Below are 21001 nucleotides of genomic sequence, written 5' to 3' on the forward strand. Positions count from 1 at the left end.
TCAGCATCCACTAGGTACTGACGGGCGCTCGGATCGGACTGACACTGAAGGAAGAAGTCAGTATATGAGAGGTACAGACGAACGAATTAGCAACACTGAGGGTTCAGTGTTCATCAAGTACGGACGGACACTCGGATCGGACTGACACTGAAGGAAGAAGTCAGTGTATGAGAGGTACGGACGAACGAATTAGCAACATTGAGGGTTCAGTGTTCATCAAGTACGGACGGACACTCGGATCGGACTGACACTGAAGGAAGAAGTCAGTGTATGAGAGGTACGGACGGCGAATTGGCAACACTGAGGGTTCAGTGTTCATCAAGTACGGACGGACGCTCGGATCGGACTGACACTGAAGGAAGAAGTCAGTGTATGAAAGGTACAGACGGCGAATTGGCAACACTGAGGGTTCAGTGTTCATCAAGTACGGACGGACGCTCGGATCGGACTGACACTGTAGGAAGAAGTCAGTGTATGAAAGGTACAGACGACATGGAGGCCAGAGCCGTGGTGATGATGTGGACTTCTACGGCGTGGAGACCGGAGCCACTGTAGTGGTAGTGGACTTCTACGGCGTGGAGACCGGAGCCACTGTAGTGGTAGTGGACTTCTACGGCGTGGAGACCGGAGCCACTGTAGTGGTAGTGGACTTCTACGGCGTGGAGACCGGAGCCACTGTAGTGGTAGTGGACTGGACTGCTACAGTGGTGAGACTGGAGTCACAGTGATTGCGCGAGCGTCGAACGGTTAGGGAACCGTGAGCAAGTGCGGAGCTTTGCATGAGAACCAAGCCGACGAGCGGCGAAAATATCGCCGAAAATATTCAGAGGGCTGCTAGATACCGGGGACGGGCAGGAAATTGTTTCTATTTATAAACAACAGTTAATATTAATTCCCGGATGTGTTCTTTACGAGCAGTCGATGCTGAAGGATTTCGTTGTTTGTATTTCAAAGTTTTTTTCCAGGAAATTAAAGTTTGTTGTTTTTGTTATTGTTGTAGAAAAGATGTTTTTTTTAAATTTCTTTTCTACAACGGGGCCCTGAAATCACGTGACAGCCGCCGACATTGCTGCTGCTGATGATTTTGGCGAAAGGCCCTCAATTGGTTGTCGTCTGTCGCGCTGTTGCTACTGCTGATTTCGGTAGAGTCTATTAATTGCTGTTCGTTTGTAATGCTGTCGTTGTTGTTGTTGTTGTTTACTTGCTACTGCTGATTTTGGTAGAGTCTATTAATTGCTGGTCGTTTGTAATGCCGTCGTTGTTGTTGTTGTTGTTTACTTGCTACTGCTGATTTTGGTAGAGTCTATTAATTGCTGGTCGTTTGTAATGCCGTCGTTGTTGTTGTTGTTGATTAGCGGCCAAGCCGCGACAAGGCCCCCTCCCTGGATAATTGATCGTTATCAATTAAAGTAAATGTACGATTTGTATTTTTCTGGGAAGGTGACTTTCCTTCCTACACGGGTTTTTCTTGGTGGGATGGTGTGTGCTTCATGATCCGCTGCTGGCTCTGGTGGAGCAGGTTGTACCCGGATGCTTTCTGGTGCAGATGGGGGATCTCTATGGATTGAGCTGCGTTCAGGCTCGTGTATGGATTTCTCTAGTCGAGCAGGTTTTACTCTATCGATCGAGACGGTGTCTGTTCGATTTCCTCGCTCGATGGTGAGGTGCTTGTCCGAGCGTTTCTGGACTCTAAAGGGACCCTGGTATGTCGGTGTCAGGGGCTTCTTGACCGCGTCATTACGGATGAAAATAAATTCGCAATCCCGGAGCTGTTGTGGAACGTGGGTGTTTGGTGTGGGTTGCCTTGGCTGTGAGTACTTTAACTGGGCCATTTTATGGCGTAGTTCTTGGGTGAAAGAGTTTGTAGCAGTGAGGTCAAGCTTCGTATCATCGAAAAATTGACCGGGCAAGGAGAGTGGTGTGCCAAATACTATTTCCGCTGGTGAACATTCCAAATCCTCTTTGAGAGAGTTCCGGATAGATAGGAGTATTAGGGGGAGTTCATCCACCCAGTTGTTAGTGGGGTGTTTCGTAGATAGAGAAACTTTGAGTGTTCGATGAAATCGTTCGACGAGACCGTTGGCGCATGGGTGATAGGCGGTGGTTTTTATATGTTTAACGCCGAGCATCTGCGTAAATCCTTGGAAAAGTGAGGATTGGAACTGCGCACCTCGGTCTGTGGTAATGATACCGGGTACGCCGAAGATGGCTATCCATTCTCGCAGTACTGTCTTTGCTACAGTGTTAGCAGAGGTGTCACTGATGGGTACTGCTACTGGCCACCTGGAGAATCGGTCGACTATGGTGAGGAGGTATTGAAAGTCCTGGCACATCGGGAGGGGTCCGACGATGTCGACATGAATATGGCTAAATCGTGCGTCAGGGTTGTTGAATGTGCCTGGTGGAGATTTCGTGTGTCGTTGGACTTTGCATTTCTGACACTCAAGGCAAGTCGCTACCCAGTTCCGGACATCGAAGTTCATGTTAGGCCAGACGAAACGGTCAGCGATAAGTTTAACGGTTGCCCGTTTGCTGGGGTGTGATAATCCATGAAAGTGGTTGAAGATTTGTTTCCTTAGTGCCGGTGGTACGTAGGGCCTGGGATTGCTCAACTTTGTGTCGCAGTACAAGGTCTTACTGCTGAACGGTGCCGGAAATTCCTTTAGTTGCAGAGATGTGTTTTCTAAGGCCTCAGGGAGGGTTGTGTCGGATTCCTGAGCTGTCGCTATCATCTCTTGGCTGAGTGGGCCGTCTTCGATAGAGTTGACGTCAGAGCGGGACAGGGCGTCGGCAACAGCATTGTCTCTTCCTTTCACGTATTGGATGTCGGACGTGAACTGCGAAATGTAGTCCAAATGCCTGATTTCGCGTGTCGAATACTTGTCAGAGTTGTTTGACAGGGAGGTTGTTAACGGTTTGTGATCTGTAAGAACCGTGAAATGTCTTCCTTCCAATAGGTGCCGGAAGTGCTTGATGGCAAGGTATATTGCCAGGAGTTCTTTTGAGAAGGTGCTGTACCTCGACTGTGCCGACGATAATTTAGCTGAGAAAAATGCGATTGGACTTCGCTGATTATCGATTTCTTGTTCTACCACGGCCCCGACTCCAGTGTCTGAAGCGTCTGTCGTGAGGAATATCCGCGTTCGGACGTCCTGGTCAAGGTGTGCTAATTTCGTGAAGTTAGCCAGTGATGCTTTTGCTGTGTGGAAGGACTTCAGTTGGTCGCCTTCCAGAGAGATGGGTTTGTTTTTTCCCTGTATGATATTCGTCAGAGGGGTGAGGAGACTTGAGCATCCTGGGATGAATCTTCGGTAAAAATTTATCATTCCCAGGAAACGTCGCAGCTGCTTGATTGATGTGGGTACCGGAAAATTCTGGATAGCTTCTACTTTCTCTGGCAGAGGGGTGATTCCACGAGCGTCGGTGTGATGGCCTAAAAAGTCAATGTGTTGTGCTCCGAATTCGCATTTGTCTGGGTTGATCCGGAGGCCGTAATGTGCTAGGCGGCGGAGCACTTCATCCAGATGTTTCTCGTGTAGGTCAGCATCTCTGCTAGCCACCAGGATGTCGTCAATGTAAGCGTAGACGTAAGGTAGTCCACGCAAGACTTCGTCTATGAGTCTCTGAAATGTTTGGGCTGCGTTGCGTAATCCGAAAGGCATTTTGGTAAACTCAAAGAGTCCAAAGGGAGTTGTCACTGCTGTCTTTGGGATGTCCTCTGAGGCCACTGGGACCTGATAGTAGGCCTTAGTCAGGTCTATTTTCGAAAAAATTCTGGCTCCCTGTAGGCCGGCGGCGAAGTCATGGATGTGAGGAACGGGGTACCGGTCGGGGACCGTGGATGAATTTAGTTTCCGATAGTCCACGCATATACGGAACTCGCCGTTTGGTTTGGGTACCAGGTGCAGTGGTGAAGCATATGGGCTGTCCGATGGGCGGATGGTGTTGTCCGCCAACATCTCTTCAAATGCTTTCTTGGCGTAAGCTAGTTTGTGTGGAGGTAGTCTTCTGGGTCGGGAAAATGCTGGTTGTCCGGTCGTCTTAATGTGGTGTTGCGTCTGGTGTTCCCCTGCATCGGTAGATTTAATGGGCTGAGTTAGGTCCTTGTACCGGTGCAGGATGGTTGCGTACCGTGGATCGTGTTGTGTTGCCACGCTGATTCCCGTCGTGTTGAGGCTTGAAGGGGTTCCTATGATTTTTATCGAGGTCACGCCGTCAGACAGGGTCCTTGTCCTCATGTGGACGGACAGGTTGTAATAGGCCAGGAAATCGGCACCGAGTAATGGTGTTTTCACATCGGCCAATGTAAATGACCATTTGAAATCCCGCCTGAGGTTGAGGTTGAGGGTTAGTTCCTTGTTGCCGAAGGTTTGTATGGTTGATCCATTTGCCGCTCGAAGTTGAAAGGAGGTGGGTTTCAGGGTGGGTCTGTTGGTGGGTGGTATAACACTGATAGCGGCGCCGGTGTCCACTAAGAATTTGAGACTGTTATTACGGTCCCACACATAGAAAAGACGACTGTGTGGATGTGTCCCGACAGGAGTAGTCGTCGCTGTCTGTCGGTTTATTCGTTTCCCTGGGCCTTATTGTAATTGCAAGGAGGTTGGCATTTTCGGGCCCGGTCACCGAAGGATTGGTGGTACCAACATGTGCCTGGGAGGTTCCTTTGTCCTCGGCTTGGGGAGCGGGTACGGCTTCGGTTCCGGGTGTGGGGTATTGGGCTACGTTGTCTCTGGCGTAGGGAGAGTTTGAGCTCTCTCAGCTCTGCTCGCAGTCGAGTAAGTTCGTCTTCCAATCGTCGTGAGCGGTGCCCGGGGTCACTCTCGACATGATGTATCCGTTGGTGTGCCTGTGAGTATACTTTGTCGGCCGAGTCTGCCACTATTTCCAGGGGCGTCTCTACGGGTACTAGTGCCAGGACCTGGGTAATGTTTTGCGGAAGCCGATCCAACCAAAGACCGCGGAGAATGGGCTCTGCCATGCTGTTGTTGCCGAGTCGGCTCTTCATCAGTCGCAGGAGCTGGGATGGGGTTCTGTCCCCGAGAGTCACATTCGAAAATAGGTCTCTGATGAGATCCTCGTCTGAACGGCCGGTTCGCTTGAGGATTGCTTCCTTAAGGCAGGTATATGGGAGTTGCTCTGGAGTGTTGAGGAGGATGTCCTCTACTTCTTCTACCATAGATGGAGGTAGTGCCTGCACCACTGAGGCGTATTTCGAGTCCTGGCGAACGACCCTCCGGGCTGCAAAAATTGCTTCGAGCTGGATGAACCAACTCCTGGGGTTCACTGGATTGTAAGGCGGTAACTGGACCAGCGGGGCAGAAAAGTTAATCTCCGGCTCTGTGCTTTCTGCCATCTTCTCTGCCTGTCTATTTTTCCAAGCCTGTGTCTGTAGTATCACGTCGGGGTCACCACTTGTGGCGGGGAGGCCTGAAGGTGGTTAGCCAACTGACCGTGCAACTAAATATATATCAGACACAAGGACAAGGAATGAAACAACAGGACAAAGAAGAAATGACAAACTCTGGTGGTTTAGTTTAAAGACGAAGATTCGCCTTTTATTTAAACAAACGAAAGGGTGGCAAATGCAAATTTGTTCACTGGGCGATGCTGGTCCGGGATCCGTCGCCGGTGTATTCGGTAAGGGGGATGCTTGTCGGTTCGCCGTAAGCTGGAAATGACGTCGGAGGAATCGGCGTGGTAACTGATGCGGGTGATTGTTTGACTTGGGTCCGACTGAGATGTTACTGATACGTTAGCCTCAGGCTATGAGAGGAACGGACGGACAATTGGCAACACTGAGTTTTTCAGCATCCACTAGGTACTGACGGGCGCTCGGATCGGACTGACACTGAAGGAAGAAGTCAGTATATGAGAGGTACAGACGAACGAATTAGCAACACTGAGGGTTCAGTGTTCATCAAGTACGGACGGACACTCGGATCGGACTGACACTGAAGGAAGAAATCAGTGTATGAGAGGTACGGACGAACGAATTAGCAACACTGAGGGTTCAGTGTTCATCAAGTACGGACGGACACTCGGATCGGACTGACACTGAAGGAAGAAGTCAGTGTATGAGAGGTACGGACGGCGAATTGGCAACACTGAGGGTTCAGTGTTCATCAAGTACGGACGGACGCTCGGATCGGACTGACACTGAAGGAAGAAGTCAGTGTATGAAAGGTACAGACGGCGAATTGGCAACACTGAGGGTTCAGTGTTCATCAAGTACGGACGGACGCTCGGATCGGACTGACACTGTAGGAAGAAGTCAGTGTATGAAAGGTACAGACGACATGGAGGCCAGAGCCGTGGTGATGATGTGGACTTCTACGGCGTGGAGACCGGAGCCACTGTAGTGGTAGTGGACTTCTACGGCGTGGAGACCGGAGCCACTGTAGTGGTAGTGGACTTCTACGGCGTGGAGACCGGAGCCACTGTAGTGGTAGTGGACTTCTACGGCGTGGAGACCGGAGCCACTGTAGTGGTAGTGGACTGGACTGCTACAGTGGTGAGACTGGAGTCACAGTGATTGCGCGAGCGTCGAACGGTTAGGGAACCGTGAGCAAGTGCGGAGCTTTGCATGAGAACCAAGCCGACGAGCGGCGAAAATATCGCCGAAAATATTCAGAGGGCTGCTAGATACCGGGGACGGGCAGGAAATTGTTTCTATTTATAAACAACAGTTAATATTAATTCCCGGATGTGTTCTTTACGAGCAGTCGATGCTGAAGGATTTCGTTGTTTGTATTTCAAAGTTTTTTTCCAGGAAATTAAAGTTTGTTGTTTTTGTTATTGTTGTAGAAAAGATGTTTTTTTTAAATTTCTTTTCTACAACGGGGCCCTGAAATCACGTGACAGCCGCCGACATTGCTGCTGCTGATGATTTTGGCGAAAGGCCCTCAATTGGTTGTCGTCTGTCGCGCTGTTGCTACTGCTGATTTCGGTAGAGTCTATTAATTGCTGTTCGTTTGTAATGCTGTCGTTGTTGTTGTTGTTGTTTACTTGCTACTGCTGATTTTGGTAGAGTCTATTAATTGCTGGTCGTTTGTAATGCCGTCGTTGTTGTTGTTGTTGTTTACTTGCTACTGCTGATTTTGGTAGAGTCTATTAATTGCTGGTCGTTTGTAATGCCGTCGTTGTTGTTGTTGTTGATTAGCGGCCAAGCCGCGACAAGCTCGCCATGAAAACATTTTTCATAACTTTTTTTTTCACGTGTACAAATATTTTTTTCCTTTAGGAAATTAACTTTAGTCTCTAATCTTTCAAATACAATCAAAAATTAGTTGGAAACCTACAAAAAAATTACGATAAATCTGCTTTCAAAACTAGGTCCCCCTATCTTTAATCGTCAATTTTTGCCCGTCCCTAGTAAGTACTGTGGTAAAACTCAGGAACAAAAGATGAGTGTCTTGCCAATATATAAAATCTAACCTCAACATTTACTTACAGTGATTTTTTTTGTCATTTTATATCAAAGAGGTTCAAAGGAAGTCAAAATGATATGGTGTTCTTTTTACCTGTATGTCATCATGCACGATCCATTTGGAAACAGTTGACTCATTGAATACAAGTTCCTTTATAAATGTATTGTGAAGATTCATATCTTCGTGGTGTGGTGGGACAACTGAGATTGGACAGATGAACAAATTTTATTGGTTCAAATCATGAACTCCACTAGGCTATGGAAGAAATAAATCACAACCAGCTTCAACATCACTTTTCATACTTAGGATGTGACTACATTGCTTTTAAATACAACATACCTTCGACTAGTCATATGAGTGGTGTTTGGGAATGATGTATCCACATGGTTCGAAATATACTCTTCTCTCTTATGAATGACTGGACAATTAGTCTCTAAGAAATCACTGTGGATGGCTTCAATGATCCTTTCATGGCAGAACCACTGACTCCAAATCATCTGTTGATAATGAAGTCCACAACCACCAGGAAATTTTTTATACTGTTCGACGAGGTGGGTTTGGGTTAGGTGGTGATGGGTACAGTATTTAGTAAGCGAGTTTTGGAATTTCTTCAGATGCTTCAGGAGAGAAGAAAATGGAGTGGGCAATAATGAAACATTTACATTGACGACATTGTCCTAATCAAGGAAGAAAACTCACCCAGAAACACTTGGCAGCTGAGACTGGCTAATGAAACAATTTCCAGCCATAATGGTTCAGTTTGTAAGGTGGAGGCTTTAGTTGGTAATGCAAATGTGAACAGAATGGGTTAAAGAGACCAACCATTACAAACTTTGGAACACCCTATACACAAACTAGTTGTGTTGTTTAAAGTCAAAAAGCCTCCATTAACGTGTCATAATATGCATTATCTTCTTTGAAAATAAATATTCCTTATTTTGTGAAGCTATGTAAATGTAAGTGGTTGCATTTTAGTCAGTATAGTTTTTCAGAGTGAACGTTCACCTTCCGCACACTGTCCTCTTCTGGATGGAAAGTGCGAGAGAAACACTATCTGTTTCAAATTGGGCCCTTTTTGAACTGACTAGCATATGAGACAGATGTTATTTTTAGGGGCCACTGGCGAGGCTAAAGGAGGTAAGCATGTCAATTCTCTGAATTTATCCAATTCCAATGATTATTGTGTTATGAGTGCATTTATTTATTTTAGTTTTCACATTGAAGAATGTACGCTTTATGCTGAACATGTACACCAAATGAAAAATATACTTTTTCATCAGTAAGACTTATTATTGTTTTTATAGGTTGCTTTTTGTTGTGCTTAACATAAGAATCCAAGGTTGCCTGAATGACGTACTTAAACATCATATGAATAGAGAATCAGAAGAAACTATTTGCCATGCTTTAATTTGTCATATATGAATAATAAAACCTCATATAAAACAACCTCTATTAACAGATGAAACTGTTGTGACTTACATCATCAGTTTTATAGAAGCGAAAGATTGTTGAACTTAGAGCACAACCAACATATCCTTCGGCAGCTTTTGGATCATGAAGGAATCGAATCTCCAGGGGAAGTTTTCCATCTGCTCCAAGATCCAAAACTTGTTTTAATTCATGTGTTTCCCAGTCATAAATGTTCAAACTATGTCCATATTCATCTGAAAAAAAACAAAATATAGTTCAAACAATATTCGCAAATGTTTGCTAGAGAAATAATGTCAATCTTTATACAATACAATCTTTTTATTAGAAGAATACCTGCCCTAGGACAGGTGAAATTAATTCCTTAATAAGAACAGTTTTGCACCATTTTTATATTCCCATTATGAAAATTAAAATCAAGATATAATGTTACCAAACTTTATCTCTAGAATCCTTATTCTAATTTTGATAAAAATCCATTATATGATTTTGATTCTAGAAAATGTCCAAACTTTAAGCCTAAAATCGAAAACTTTAGGGTATCTGGTTATCTCTACAGTAAAGGGGTGGAATTTTGTAGAATGTTGGGCTTGTTGATGATATTTATATTTAGGGAGCACAACTGCAGCAAGTTTATTAGAGTGCATTCCATTGAAAATGATTCCAGGTGAATAAACTTTTTCTTGTCTTCATCTTTTTTATAAGGTATGAACGAACTTGTTTACAGGTGACATTCCCTCAGATTAAAAGATCATTATAAGGGATGCATGCCTAAGCAAAAAGTCGGCAAGTTTGTTTTTTTTTTTTTTTTACATAGGCATCACCACATTATCAAGGCCAAGAGGCCACTCAAGGATAAGGGTTAAAGAGTGTACAGTAGAAATTGGACAATATAGTAATCATTAGTAATGAAAATTTGGTAAATTTGATAACTTATATGGAACGGCTCATCAAGAACTTATTTACGTTAGACTTGAATACAACCATATTGTAGTCAGCCGGAAAGCAGGAAAATGGAAGGCAATTCCACAGGCGTGCAGTTCTAAGAAAGAAGCTTTGTTCATGGAATCTACGTTTAGGTTTAGGCACAGATAAAGAGTGGGGGGAATTATTGATAGTGTTTACAGCTAGACGAGTGTTTGTTGTGAAAGTTTGGCGAGGGGGGACCATGCTATGACCATTCATGTATCTTAATTATTTGAAACTTGTGAAACATTAGATCTCTCCTTGGAGGAGATATTTAATATATCTACCTTAAAAAAAATTTAATTCATGGAATTCCACTTAATTGCTGTCTAATGACTATGGATCAAATTTTATGAAAATCTGAAATATCTGAATTTTCAAATGGGAGGTTTTGCCATATCATAGCCCCTAAAATACCTTTACAATACTCGAAAGAAACTGAAATTTGGAAAATCTTAATGAATTGATGGCTAATATCTATTATTTAAATTAGAAAAAAAAAACAGAAGTATTTGAATCTTCATGAAGTGATCCATCCTTTGTAAAAACACTTAATTAGTTATAGATACAAATATAAAAAAATACCCATACACCTAACTTTATATAAATAGAGACATATGGATGTGATCACTTTCTATGTGTATGTATTTCTCATAACTACATAACTTGCACATTCATTATTTGCTAATTAATTGATGTAAAAAATGCAATAGCATAAAGTAAACGTTTTAATGAATCCTATTTAAAAAAAAATAATTTAACACAATGAAATGAGACAAGGTAATAACTATGTCAAAGTTACATTCTGATTTGCATAATGAGATGGAACGCCTACTTTTGGTATGGATAAAGGAAAAGGAACTGGCTAGTGACTCGATTACAGAAACTATAATTTCTGAAAGGGCTGTTGCCATCTTCAATAACCTTAAACAGGATGTAGCTGAGGAGGGAGGAGAATCATTGCAAGGCACTGGAGATGAGTTAAAAGCCATGACTGGTTTTAAAATTAAAATAGATCAGACTCAGATTTAGTCATTAGGCAAGGTGAAGTAGCAAGTGCAGATGTGAAGGTTGCTGATGAATTTGTTCAACATTTTAATTATCTTGTTGCCCAGGAAACCTACATACCCTAACAAGTATTTTATTGTGATGAGATAGGGCTTTTTAAAAAAAAAAAAAAATGCCAAGGAGGAACTATATCACCACTGAGGAAAATAAACTTTCCAGACATAAGCCTATGAAGGATAGGCTTATTCTCACCCTTTGCACTAACACTACCGATGATTGTAAAGCCATTGTTGGTGTACCACTCTGAGAATTCGAAGGCCTTTAAAGCCCATAAGGTGTTGAAAGAAAAGCTACAGGTTATGTGGTCTGCTAATAGTAAGACCTGGGTAACAGCAGTTCTTTATTGAGTGGATGAACCAAACCTTTGGTCCTGCTGTTAAAAAATAGCTAACAGAAAATGATGTCCCACTTTTTTTTTGTTTTATTTTGCTGTTATTTTAATACTGGAACATAATGTCTATTGGACATGATTCATTGTAATCAGCTTATTGAACACAAACTGATACTTTACCCATAGCTGGAGAGGGAGTGGGTGGTTTCATGCTGTTCACAATGTATTAAAAACTAAATGAATGCAACAGATTTGAAGTTGTCGTTTTCATGATTTCATTTTATTGAATCAGCTGTGATTGTAAATAGAAATCAGGTGTTTGTGTGATTGCAAGAGTTAAGAATGGCTGGAGTAAGTTCAGGGAACTACTGCCATTACTAACAAACAAAGCGATACCACTATTGACCAAAGGAAAAGTCTATCATGCAAGAATACACAGTCTGATGATGTCTGAAAGTGAAACCTTGGCAGTGAAGCTTAAGAACATACATTACATGAAGAATAATGATATGAGAATGATATAATAGATGTGTGAAGATCGACTCAAATCTGATGACTTCAGAGGAAGATTAAATCTAGATAGTATGAGGAGACTAGGAGACTTTGTTGATATGGCTATGCTGAAAGCATGGATGAGAGTTCTTCGGTTAATAGATGTAGAATAGCTAAGGTAGCAGGGTCAGTTCACAAGACAAAGCCAAAGAAAACATTGGAGAAAATGATAAGGATGGAAATAGGGATGAATAAAAACCTGACCAAGAGATAGGTTAGTTTGGAAGCTCATTTCTCAAAGTTGTCCAACATATGCCATCATGTAGAATGGACGTGATGATGATGATGATGATGATGATGATGATGATGGTGGTGGTGGTGACAAACTTCCAAGAAACTGAGACTATGATAAAAAGCACCTAAAGAAGGTCTAAGAATACAACGGCCAAAACGTTGTGAAAACTGCAACAATCAAACTAAAACAATCGTCAAATATGAATAAAGATCTCCCACTGTCCTGGAAACATCATGAAAAACAATTTTCACCTAAAAGAAATGTTAATGCACTGCAGTAGGATAAATATTGTGCCCTTAAACCAGTAAAGCAGTCTCCAAGAAAACTTTGTTAGGATAGCCCAAATTATCCTTTTTCCCCTGAAAACTTGTTTATTTTTAGCAATGTCCATATTTAAATTGTTGATTCAAACTTTTGCAATAACCTTACAAAAAGAACCATGCTTCCCTTTTCTTCCTCCACTCTCGGTCCTGGATATGACCTTAAACTATATCCAGTGGTGAGGCCCCAGCTTGTGGGCTTTGGGGAGTGTGGAACCACCCTTTAATTGCCATTGCTCCCAGGTCCGCTTGGACCCGGAGTGGTAGTACCTGTTAGGGTCCCAACTATGGGTTAAATAGAAACCGACTTGAAAACAACAAATATATTCTATTAAAAAATTTTTCTTCAAAATCTTTGGATTCAGCATTAAATAACCCGAAAAGGGTTGATATATCGTAAAACAAAAACAACCAATCAATCCTCCACTCTCTTTTCTTCTCATTTCTCAGAATTCGACCTAAAAATATATACTATGTTTATTTACTCCCTCTACAAGAGGGTCAACATAAGGTCAAGTGATGTTTTGAGAAAACAGCACAGGAGATGAAATGTACTCTGGCTTACAAAAAATGCTTGAGTAATCCTGTTAGCTGTCCTCAGTAGGGGCGCCTCAGTCATAGAAGAGACATACTAGTCTTATTATTATGTTCATTTGATTCTCATTCTGGTTCTCTTTTGCAAAAGGTTCACAGCAAAAACTCATTTATCTACAACCACTGTAAATAATTTTCTTTTCTTTTTTCCTCTATGTACCTGGCATTGAACAGAACTTCCATGAGTAGAGTCTCTTTCCAGGAATTATTTGTTTATAGAATACAATACTGCTGGGTTGCTTCTCAGATGACTACAACATCATTGTGTTTAAATAGTGTTTAAGTTGTCCTATCAAAGAATCAAATTCTGCTCAGTTTCAACCATTGTCTCAAATCTTCAAGGTGTTTATCTCACTGTTCACCTGATAAACTCATCATTTTTATCCTCAAGTAGCCTTAGAGCCTTGATATGCAGAGATGCAGTAGCACAATAAATAAATAAATCTATATATTACTATGATAGCGTGCGTGTTATTTTGTGTGTCACACTTACATCTCTTTTCTTTCGAATGACTGTCGTTTAATTGTTATGACCTTCTATTTCTTGTAATAAATAATTTTACCAAGAATTCTGCACAAGTTTTGGTTTCAGTTTCAATTATAGCTGAAGGAAATCAAGTTATATATATATATATTTGAAAATAATTTCTGACGAGGACGCATCACAGACCGTCTGAAACGCGCGTAAACGATTTCAATGACTTAAAAACATTATTACAATGATCCAAACATAATTCTCAATGAAAAACCAAGACACGGAATAATAAAATAATGTTAAAAAATACACATTGTTGGTGACTACTCCCTTATTTAAATATATATATATATATATACATATATATATATATATATAATTTGAGGTTGCTATTTTCCAAAGGTAGGGTAACTAGTGAAATATAACGAGGTTCATACAAGAGTGCTCAATACAGAAGTAGAGCAGGTTACATTTGTCTTTACATAAGCAGTAGTTTGTTGCTACACAGCCATGAGCATGTTTCGGTCTACTAGTATTTAATTCCGTTTTCGAAAATAAGGGTTGTTGCCTGATCAGGTCTCTAGTTAGTAAATACTTGTAGACAGAAACATGCTCATGACTGTGTAGCAACAAACTGCTGCTTATGTAAAGACAAATATATATATATATATATATATATATATACATTTTTTTTCTTCATAAATTTTGGTTTCAGTTTCGATTCAAGCTGATGTACCCAAGTCATATGGATATATTATTTTATTTTTGAAATCAAAACTTTATAATATATAAGAATCGATAAAAAATTTACTCTATAATAATATATATGAAATCTGCATGAATTAAAATATATTTAAGCATATTTTATGATCAGGCTATGCCAGGCATCGCTGCCAACTTAGATAAATACTTTTGCAGTTTGAACAAAAGAGCTACAATAATATCAGGGCATCTCCATTTACGCTGAACATCCACTGAATACCAACATCAATATATTGCATATGAAAAGTCCGCTGTGGAATTTCCACAGGTCTCACTAGTCAATAAATAATTATCATTATCAATGAGTGGACTTTCTAGGACTGAATAGAACCATATCTCACTTCAACAATAGCAAGGCTGTTCTCCTGAAGGCTAATTGTCAAGAACGAAGCTTCAACTAACATAAAAAATACTGGCACACGTGTGGAAGCGGTACACCCCTCTGTAATTTTTTATTTTCATCTGTTTTACATTTTTTTCTGCAGATTAATATCGAGTTGTCATTAATCTACCAGATTATAAAAAAATAGAAAAAGAATTCAATATTTAACATTTTTAAAGGGTGTTGTTTCCAATACAACAGTCTAGTAAACTGATACCCCATTTTGGAAGTATCGCCTTATTTCAGCCAAATTTCGTGAACTTAGCATTTTCTTATCAGTATGGCCTTGTCAAAAAGGCTAAAAATGGCTAAATTTGTGAAATTTGGCCGAAAAACGTTGTTGCTTTTAAAATGGGGGATCGATTTACTAGAATGTTGTACTAGAAACTGAGCACCCCTTAAAAAATGTTAAATATTGAATTTTTGGGTTTTTTTTTGATAATTTGGTAGATCAGTGACTGTTCAATAATAATCTGCTGAAAAAAATGTAAAAAAGATGAAAATAAAAAAAATTACAGAGGCGGTAGCGCTTCCATATGTGTGCTACAACACCTACTCAAACTGCACCCCCCCCTATTGTTTTGACTTTTTTCTTGCAAAAACACGTGACTGATAATAACTTTGGAATCATAAACTGTGTGATTAATATGAAAATACTATTAAGAGATTTGTTGAATTTTTAATTAGATTACTGAAGAGACAGATGGAACCATTGAATATTTTATGAATGTCATCCATGAATGAAATGCATGAAAAACTCATTAAGTTACTTACCAGAAACTTCTGCTGGATTAAAATGTTTGCGCCAACATTTTGGAGAACCCCATTCTGTGCTGATCATAATATTATGATATGGCTGGTACCAAAAATCATAGCCGAATGATGCAGCTTTTTTCTCCCATTGGCTTTTAATTTCAAAGTTTTTATCCAATAAGACAAAAGCACCTAAAAATAAGAAAAGTGAGAAAAAGCTGAGAAAAAAAAAAAGAAGAGAGGTACCAAATATATTTTTGTCACCCTGACTAGCAGTTGAAAGCAACAGGTTTAACATGTACTACAGACCACTTCATAGCACAGCAGAGAAACATATGTGTTGAAAGATGAATTAATGAAAATTCTACAACCAAATCCAACATGGATCCATGAACTCTCTCTGATTAGACAGATCTGTTGAAAGAGAGAGTTCATCGATGTCTCTATACAAAAACTCTTTCCAATACTCTTTTCATACAAGTCATATTAACAAAGATATTCAATAAAGTTGTTATTAAATGTAAGAATGAAACTCTTGTCTTTCTATTCTACAGATCTTTAGATATGTTTGTTATTGCAGGTCGGATCTGTTCTCGGCTAGGGAAATAGAAAGTCTTCCTGGATAACTTTTATCCTCATTTTTTTCGTTCATTCTATACAGTTGGGACTGCACTCAATTTCTTCCTTCATTATACCCAATTAAAGGTGTGGTCAGAGTGAAATTCAAATCTTGGTGCAGAATATCGAAGCACCTTTGTTTTGCCCATCCTCTTGGCCTTTTTCCTGTTTTCACAATGGTGTTATTAATGCCCTGTAAATGTCCATATTAGCACAGACGATTTTCCTTCAGTTTGCCTGATGTTGACATAATGGTGACGAATATCAACATTTTGAGCATGACTTAATGCCCAATGCAACATCTTCATCACTGCTTTCTTCTTTAACAGCCAGTTTTAAATCACACAAAACAGCAGTCAGACTACAGTCTAGTAAATCTTGGACTTGATTCTATATATCACAGAAGACACGAATGGCAGTACATCATTTCAGTCATGCAGCAGTAATTACTTTCATGTTGTTGTAATAACTAAATAATAACTACATAATAACTACATACAAAAGAAGACATTTTTAGGAGTCTACGTAAAAGTACAATGTGCTTTTGACTGATAAATAGAAAAAACTATGGTCAGCTGTTTTTGTTGACTCCCCCCTGGACTGCTTCCATGGTTGACTACTTAGGAATGTTTGGTGCTGTATGTAAAACGTAATCTTAGTGACCTTGAAAGTTGAGGCTTGGTACTCTGAAAATACAACAAACATAACAGTCAAAGACTGTTCATTGTGATCTGTGCCTACAAGACAATGGCTGGCAATGAGAGTTTAAATTCAAAATTTGGAAAAGTTACAAGAATTACTTTTTATAAGAAATAAAAAGATAAATATTTTTTTTTCTAATTGCAGTTGAGATTTTTTTTTTGAAAGAAACCATGTTATTTTGAGTCAATTCAAGAATACGTATTTTATTTATGTTTGGGTATACGGTGACATGTTAAATTCATTCATTTCAGCTGCTAGCATAAATGAGATAGAAAATAAATGACAAATGACAATCTTTAGTGAAACGCATCCGGATTAGGTATAATGAATCATGTCTAATTACCTTTATGATTGCCTTCAGCATCTCCCATGCAACTGATCATGATCATGCCATTGCCAAGGCAATGTGAAGTATGGGGTGCACTCAGATCCCAATCATTCAAGGAATTGATTTCCTAAGAATAAAACGAAAATGTTTCTAATAAGTAAAATATTCTTTGAAAAAGAATATCACACATTCAACATTGCAGATCTTTATATATCATGAACAAAATAAAATGGTAAAAGGAAATTGTTGTGTTGTGAAAATACGATACAAACAAATGAGTTGGTAGTCTCAAGTGGTAAAGACTGAGAGAAACACACAATGAATCAACCAATAAGATTTACTGTGATAAAGATACAAGTATCAAGGGTCCACACAATAAACATTATGAGAGTCGAGCGTAGGGACGTCTGTACGTCTATTTGTCGTCTTTCTGTAATAAAATCAAAGATTGCGTAAATATCATAAAACACAATGCAACTACTCTAGGGATTTTCTTGGATTTATGTATTTTCATTCCCGAATTCTGTTTTTCTTTTCTTTTTAAAGTTAATGAGTTCTTATTCTTCTGATAAGTCAGGACAGAAAATATGAAAAAATTGACATAATAATCGTTTCTATATTACGAAACAGGTGCTGTCAAGAATTGAACATTTTAATATGCTGAAAGAAATAAATGGTAAGTTAAACATCTTGGAATTTGGAATATGAACTTTCTATTATTTATTTGTATATGCTCTGTGGTTATATTTAGCACACATCAAGCTTCACAAATTGAAGGATTGGTATAAATAAATGATGAAATATAATTGAATAAGCATATTTTTCCCATAAACACACGCATACATATGGTTTTACATTAAAATCCAAAACGAAAGCTATAGCAAAATCACTACTGACATGAAACTGTCACAAGTCCATGATCTGCCAAGTGATCAAGAAGAACATTGGTTACTGCAAGTCTCACTACATGTTCATCACAAATACCTTCGAGGAGTTGGGGAAGGTCAAAGTGGTGGCCTTGCTAAATGAGCTCAAGCATGACTCCACTAGGATGCTGTGGAATTTTGACCCGAATCAAACGAGCAATAAGCAGAACAATTTGGAAAGACATGGATGAGGTTCCTGTTGTGAAGTATACAAAATTTCCCTTCCAGTCATCATCCTTAGCATCATCTCTAGTAAGGGAAACATCATACCTTTATCCTTCTTTCCAAAGGGCCTGAGAGTCTCTGCTGAGATCTACCAGGAGGTGCTGATGAATATGGTGAAGCCCTGGATGGATAAAATCGCACCTGCACTTAAGAATAAGACGACCCAAGTGTGGATGCTCAACAATGTTCCTGAACACTAGTCGCCAGACTTTTGGCCGGCCTCCTCTTCTGACTGCAACCTCCTTAACTATTTTTTCTGAGGCATGATTGAAGCCAAGACCAACAAGCACGTCCATAACATGGTCATAATTCTGAAGACTGATATCGCAGAGGCATTTGTTTCCACAAACAAAGACATGGTTGCTATATATATATATATATATATATATATATATATATATATATATATATATATATATATATATATATGCTATTCTGTAAAAATGATTATTTTCAGTTATCAGTATGGTAAATAAAAAATATAAAGTAATGAACAGCATCGTTTACATTGTGATAGGATTTCTTTAAGTGATGCTAGAAGGTTAGTAGCTCAGTTGGTAGAACACAAGCAGGATCGCTGAGGTCCTGGTTTTGAATCTCACTATGAATGAATTTTGTATGGAAAAAAGGTCAAAATGCTGCAGCACTCTTGTTCACCCTTAAAAACAAGCAAGTAAGTCGATTATTATTAAAATGGGTAGATCAGCTTACCCCATAAAAATTAAAATCCAATACAGCAGCATTCCTTGAATTTGAATTTCTTCTTAAAACTCTTTAATCCTAAGCCTTAATTTTTAGACATTTTCTATAATCAAAATCATGTAATGAATTTTGATTAAAATTGGAATAAAAGTGTAAGAAACAAGGTTTATTATTAATTACGTCTAATTTTAAACTTCATATGGTGACATAGAAGTAGTGCAAAATTGTTTTACTCAGGGAATTAATTTTACCTGCCAGGGGATGGGTATTCTTCTAATTTTAAATAAAATGAGCATGATTTTTGTATTCAACATAAAAACTTAGCTTAAATCAAGTATTATATTTTCGACCTTGAAAAGAGTGCAAACCAATATTTTTTTAATATTTATGACCTTGTTAATCATTCAAGGAATAACAGGAAATCAATGTTAAAAGTCAATATGTTCTGGAAATGAACATCATGAATATGTGACTGTCATGCTACAATTATTGAATAAATATTAACCTATAGAGAAACAAGGACGAACCTCACATAAATTTACATATCTCATCTTACTAAAATAACTTTTTCTTTCTCTTCATTTATTGATTTAATGTCTCTTTTCTCTTTTTAGAGGAAGGGAGCCATTTTATGTTAAACTTGCTTAGCAAACTAAACATGACATTTCTTTTATCTATATAATATTCTGCTTGTTTCTTCTTTAGGCTTAGTTTTTGAAAAAGGTCTAATACAATTTTTGAAGGTGAAAGTGCTTTAAAAAAAAGCCAAATTCACAAAATTTGACTTTAAAATGGCCAATCTGGCAACCCTGAACAAGAATATGAGAGTGACCTCCCTTTGATATAGCTTCGTTTTAGAATATCATTGTTGTAATGGTATGAGAAAAGAACTTGTAGTAATTTCGATATGCAGCAGTTTTTCACTGGGGAAAAAGTCAACAAAAAATTATGCAAAAAATGGGAACATCAAAAGAAACAGGGCAAAAAAAAAAAAATTACTTGCCAAGAGGTGCGGGACTGAAGCAGCAAATTAAAAATTGCTCTTACAATGTGATTTTATTATTTGTATTGAACTATGTAGCACAATATTACTCTCCATGTATTTATTAGTACTTATTAATTTATCTCATTTTGGCCAGTTCTATATTTATAATACAATGGCACTATTTTCATAGAAATGTTAATAAACTCATATTTGCTGCATGTTATTGGCTTTTTTCACCAAAAGATCTTTTTTGTGTGCTATCCATAAAAATATCAGCTTTATCAAAACATATTTGGTGATTAAATATATTTCTCATTCTGTGAAATTTCCACAGGTCACGCTAGTTCATTTGATATTAGTTTTACTCTGTTCGGGGATCAAATGTCACTTTGTGCAATCTTATCTAATTATTTTCTTCCAAGTTTTCCTTGGCCAGCCAAACTTCCTGCAATTTAAGATTTCTATATGTTTCTGTAACAGTTTATCCAAGAGATGACCATATCAGTGTAACATATTTGTTCTTGGGATAGTTTTTCCACAAAACCTCTATTGGAATTTCAATTCTTTTATGTGACAAAGGTGCATGTTAAAATTACTCTTTTTCTTTCGTTTATGTATATGGGAAAATCATGTTGACACACCAGTTGTCATTAGATCATTGAAGTTAAGTGAACCTAGGCAGAACCAAATGGGTGACCATTTGGGAATACCTGATGCTGTATGTAGGAGAAGAGTGAAACCTCCGCACAAAAAATAAAAACATTAACATACAAACATGTAATGGAATAATCCATCCCTTTCGCAGAAACTCTGTTCTCAATCATATGCCAAAGCTCTCTTGAGAGAAAGACGGTATGCAAATCAGTTTGATTCAAAACTTTCACTGCCTTTCTTACATCCATTTTCTTCCTTGGATTACTTTCCACGTTTTGTTGTATAAAATATTTTCTGCTTAATGAAGCTTATTTTATATTAAATGAATATGGTCAAATAAACCAATACAATATAATCGTTCGGTTTTTATGTGTCTTTATTTTTACTAGCATGTTACTTTGCTTTATGTTAAACTAGCCTGAGTGTCCAGCATTTCCCGGATGTTTGGAGGTGTGTGTTGGGCAAAAAAAAAAAAATAGTGGTAGGAGGCCATCAAGCTCGAACCTGTGACACAAAGTCAGAAAAGCAAGTGAAGAAAATCTGACATCTTACCACTACTCCATAA

General features: G+C 38.9%; 1 protein-coding gene across 2 annotated transcripts in view; it reads right to left on the minus strand.

The window, feature by feature from the left end:
- LOC145296829 (methanethiol oxidase-like) overlaps positions 1 to 21001 on the minus strand; it is a 121473-nt gene that overhangs the window by 43479 nt on the left and 56993 nt on the right. For both annotated transcript variants that reach the window (XM_080142940.1, XM_080142941.1), the window contains exons 4-6: positions 16960 to 17071; positions 15318 to 15488; positions 8910 to 9094 (exon numbers count right to left, since the gene is read on the minus strand). In XM_080142940.1, coding sequence (XP_079999066.1) covers positions 8910 to 9094; positions 15318 to 15488; positions 16960 to 17071 — 468 coding nt within the window. The remainder of the gene's footprint in view (positions 1 to 8909; positions 9095 to 15317; positions 15489 to 16959; positions 17072 to 21001) is intronic.

This window comes from Euprymna scolopes, chromosome 17 (genome assembly GCF_053919585.1).
Source record: "Euprymna scolopes isolate OS-2025 chromosome 17, ASM5391958v1, whole genome shotgun sequence".
NCBI classification, from domain to species: domain Eukaryota; kingdom Metazoa; phylum Mollusca; class Cephalopoda; order Sepiida; family Sepiolidae; genus Euprymna; species Euprymna scolopes.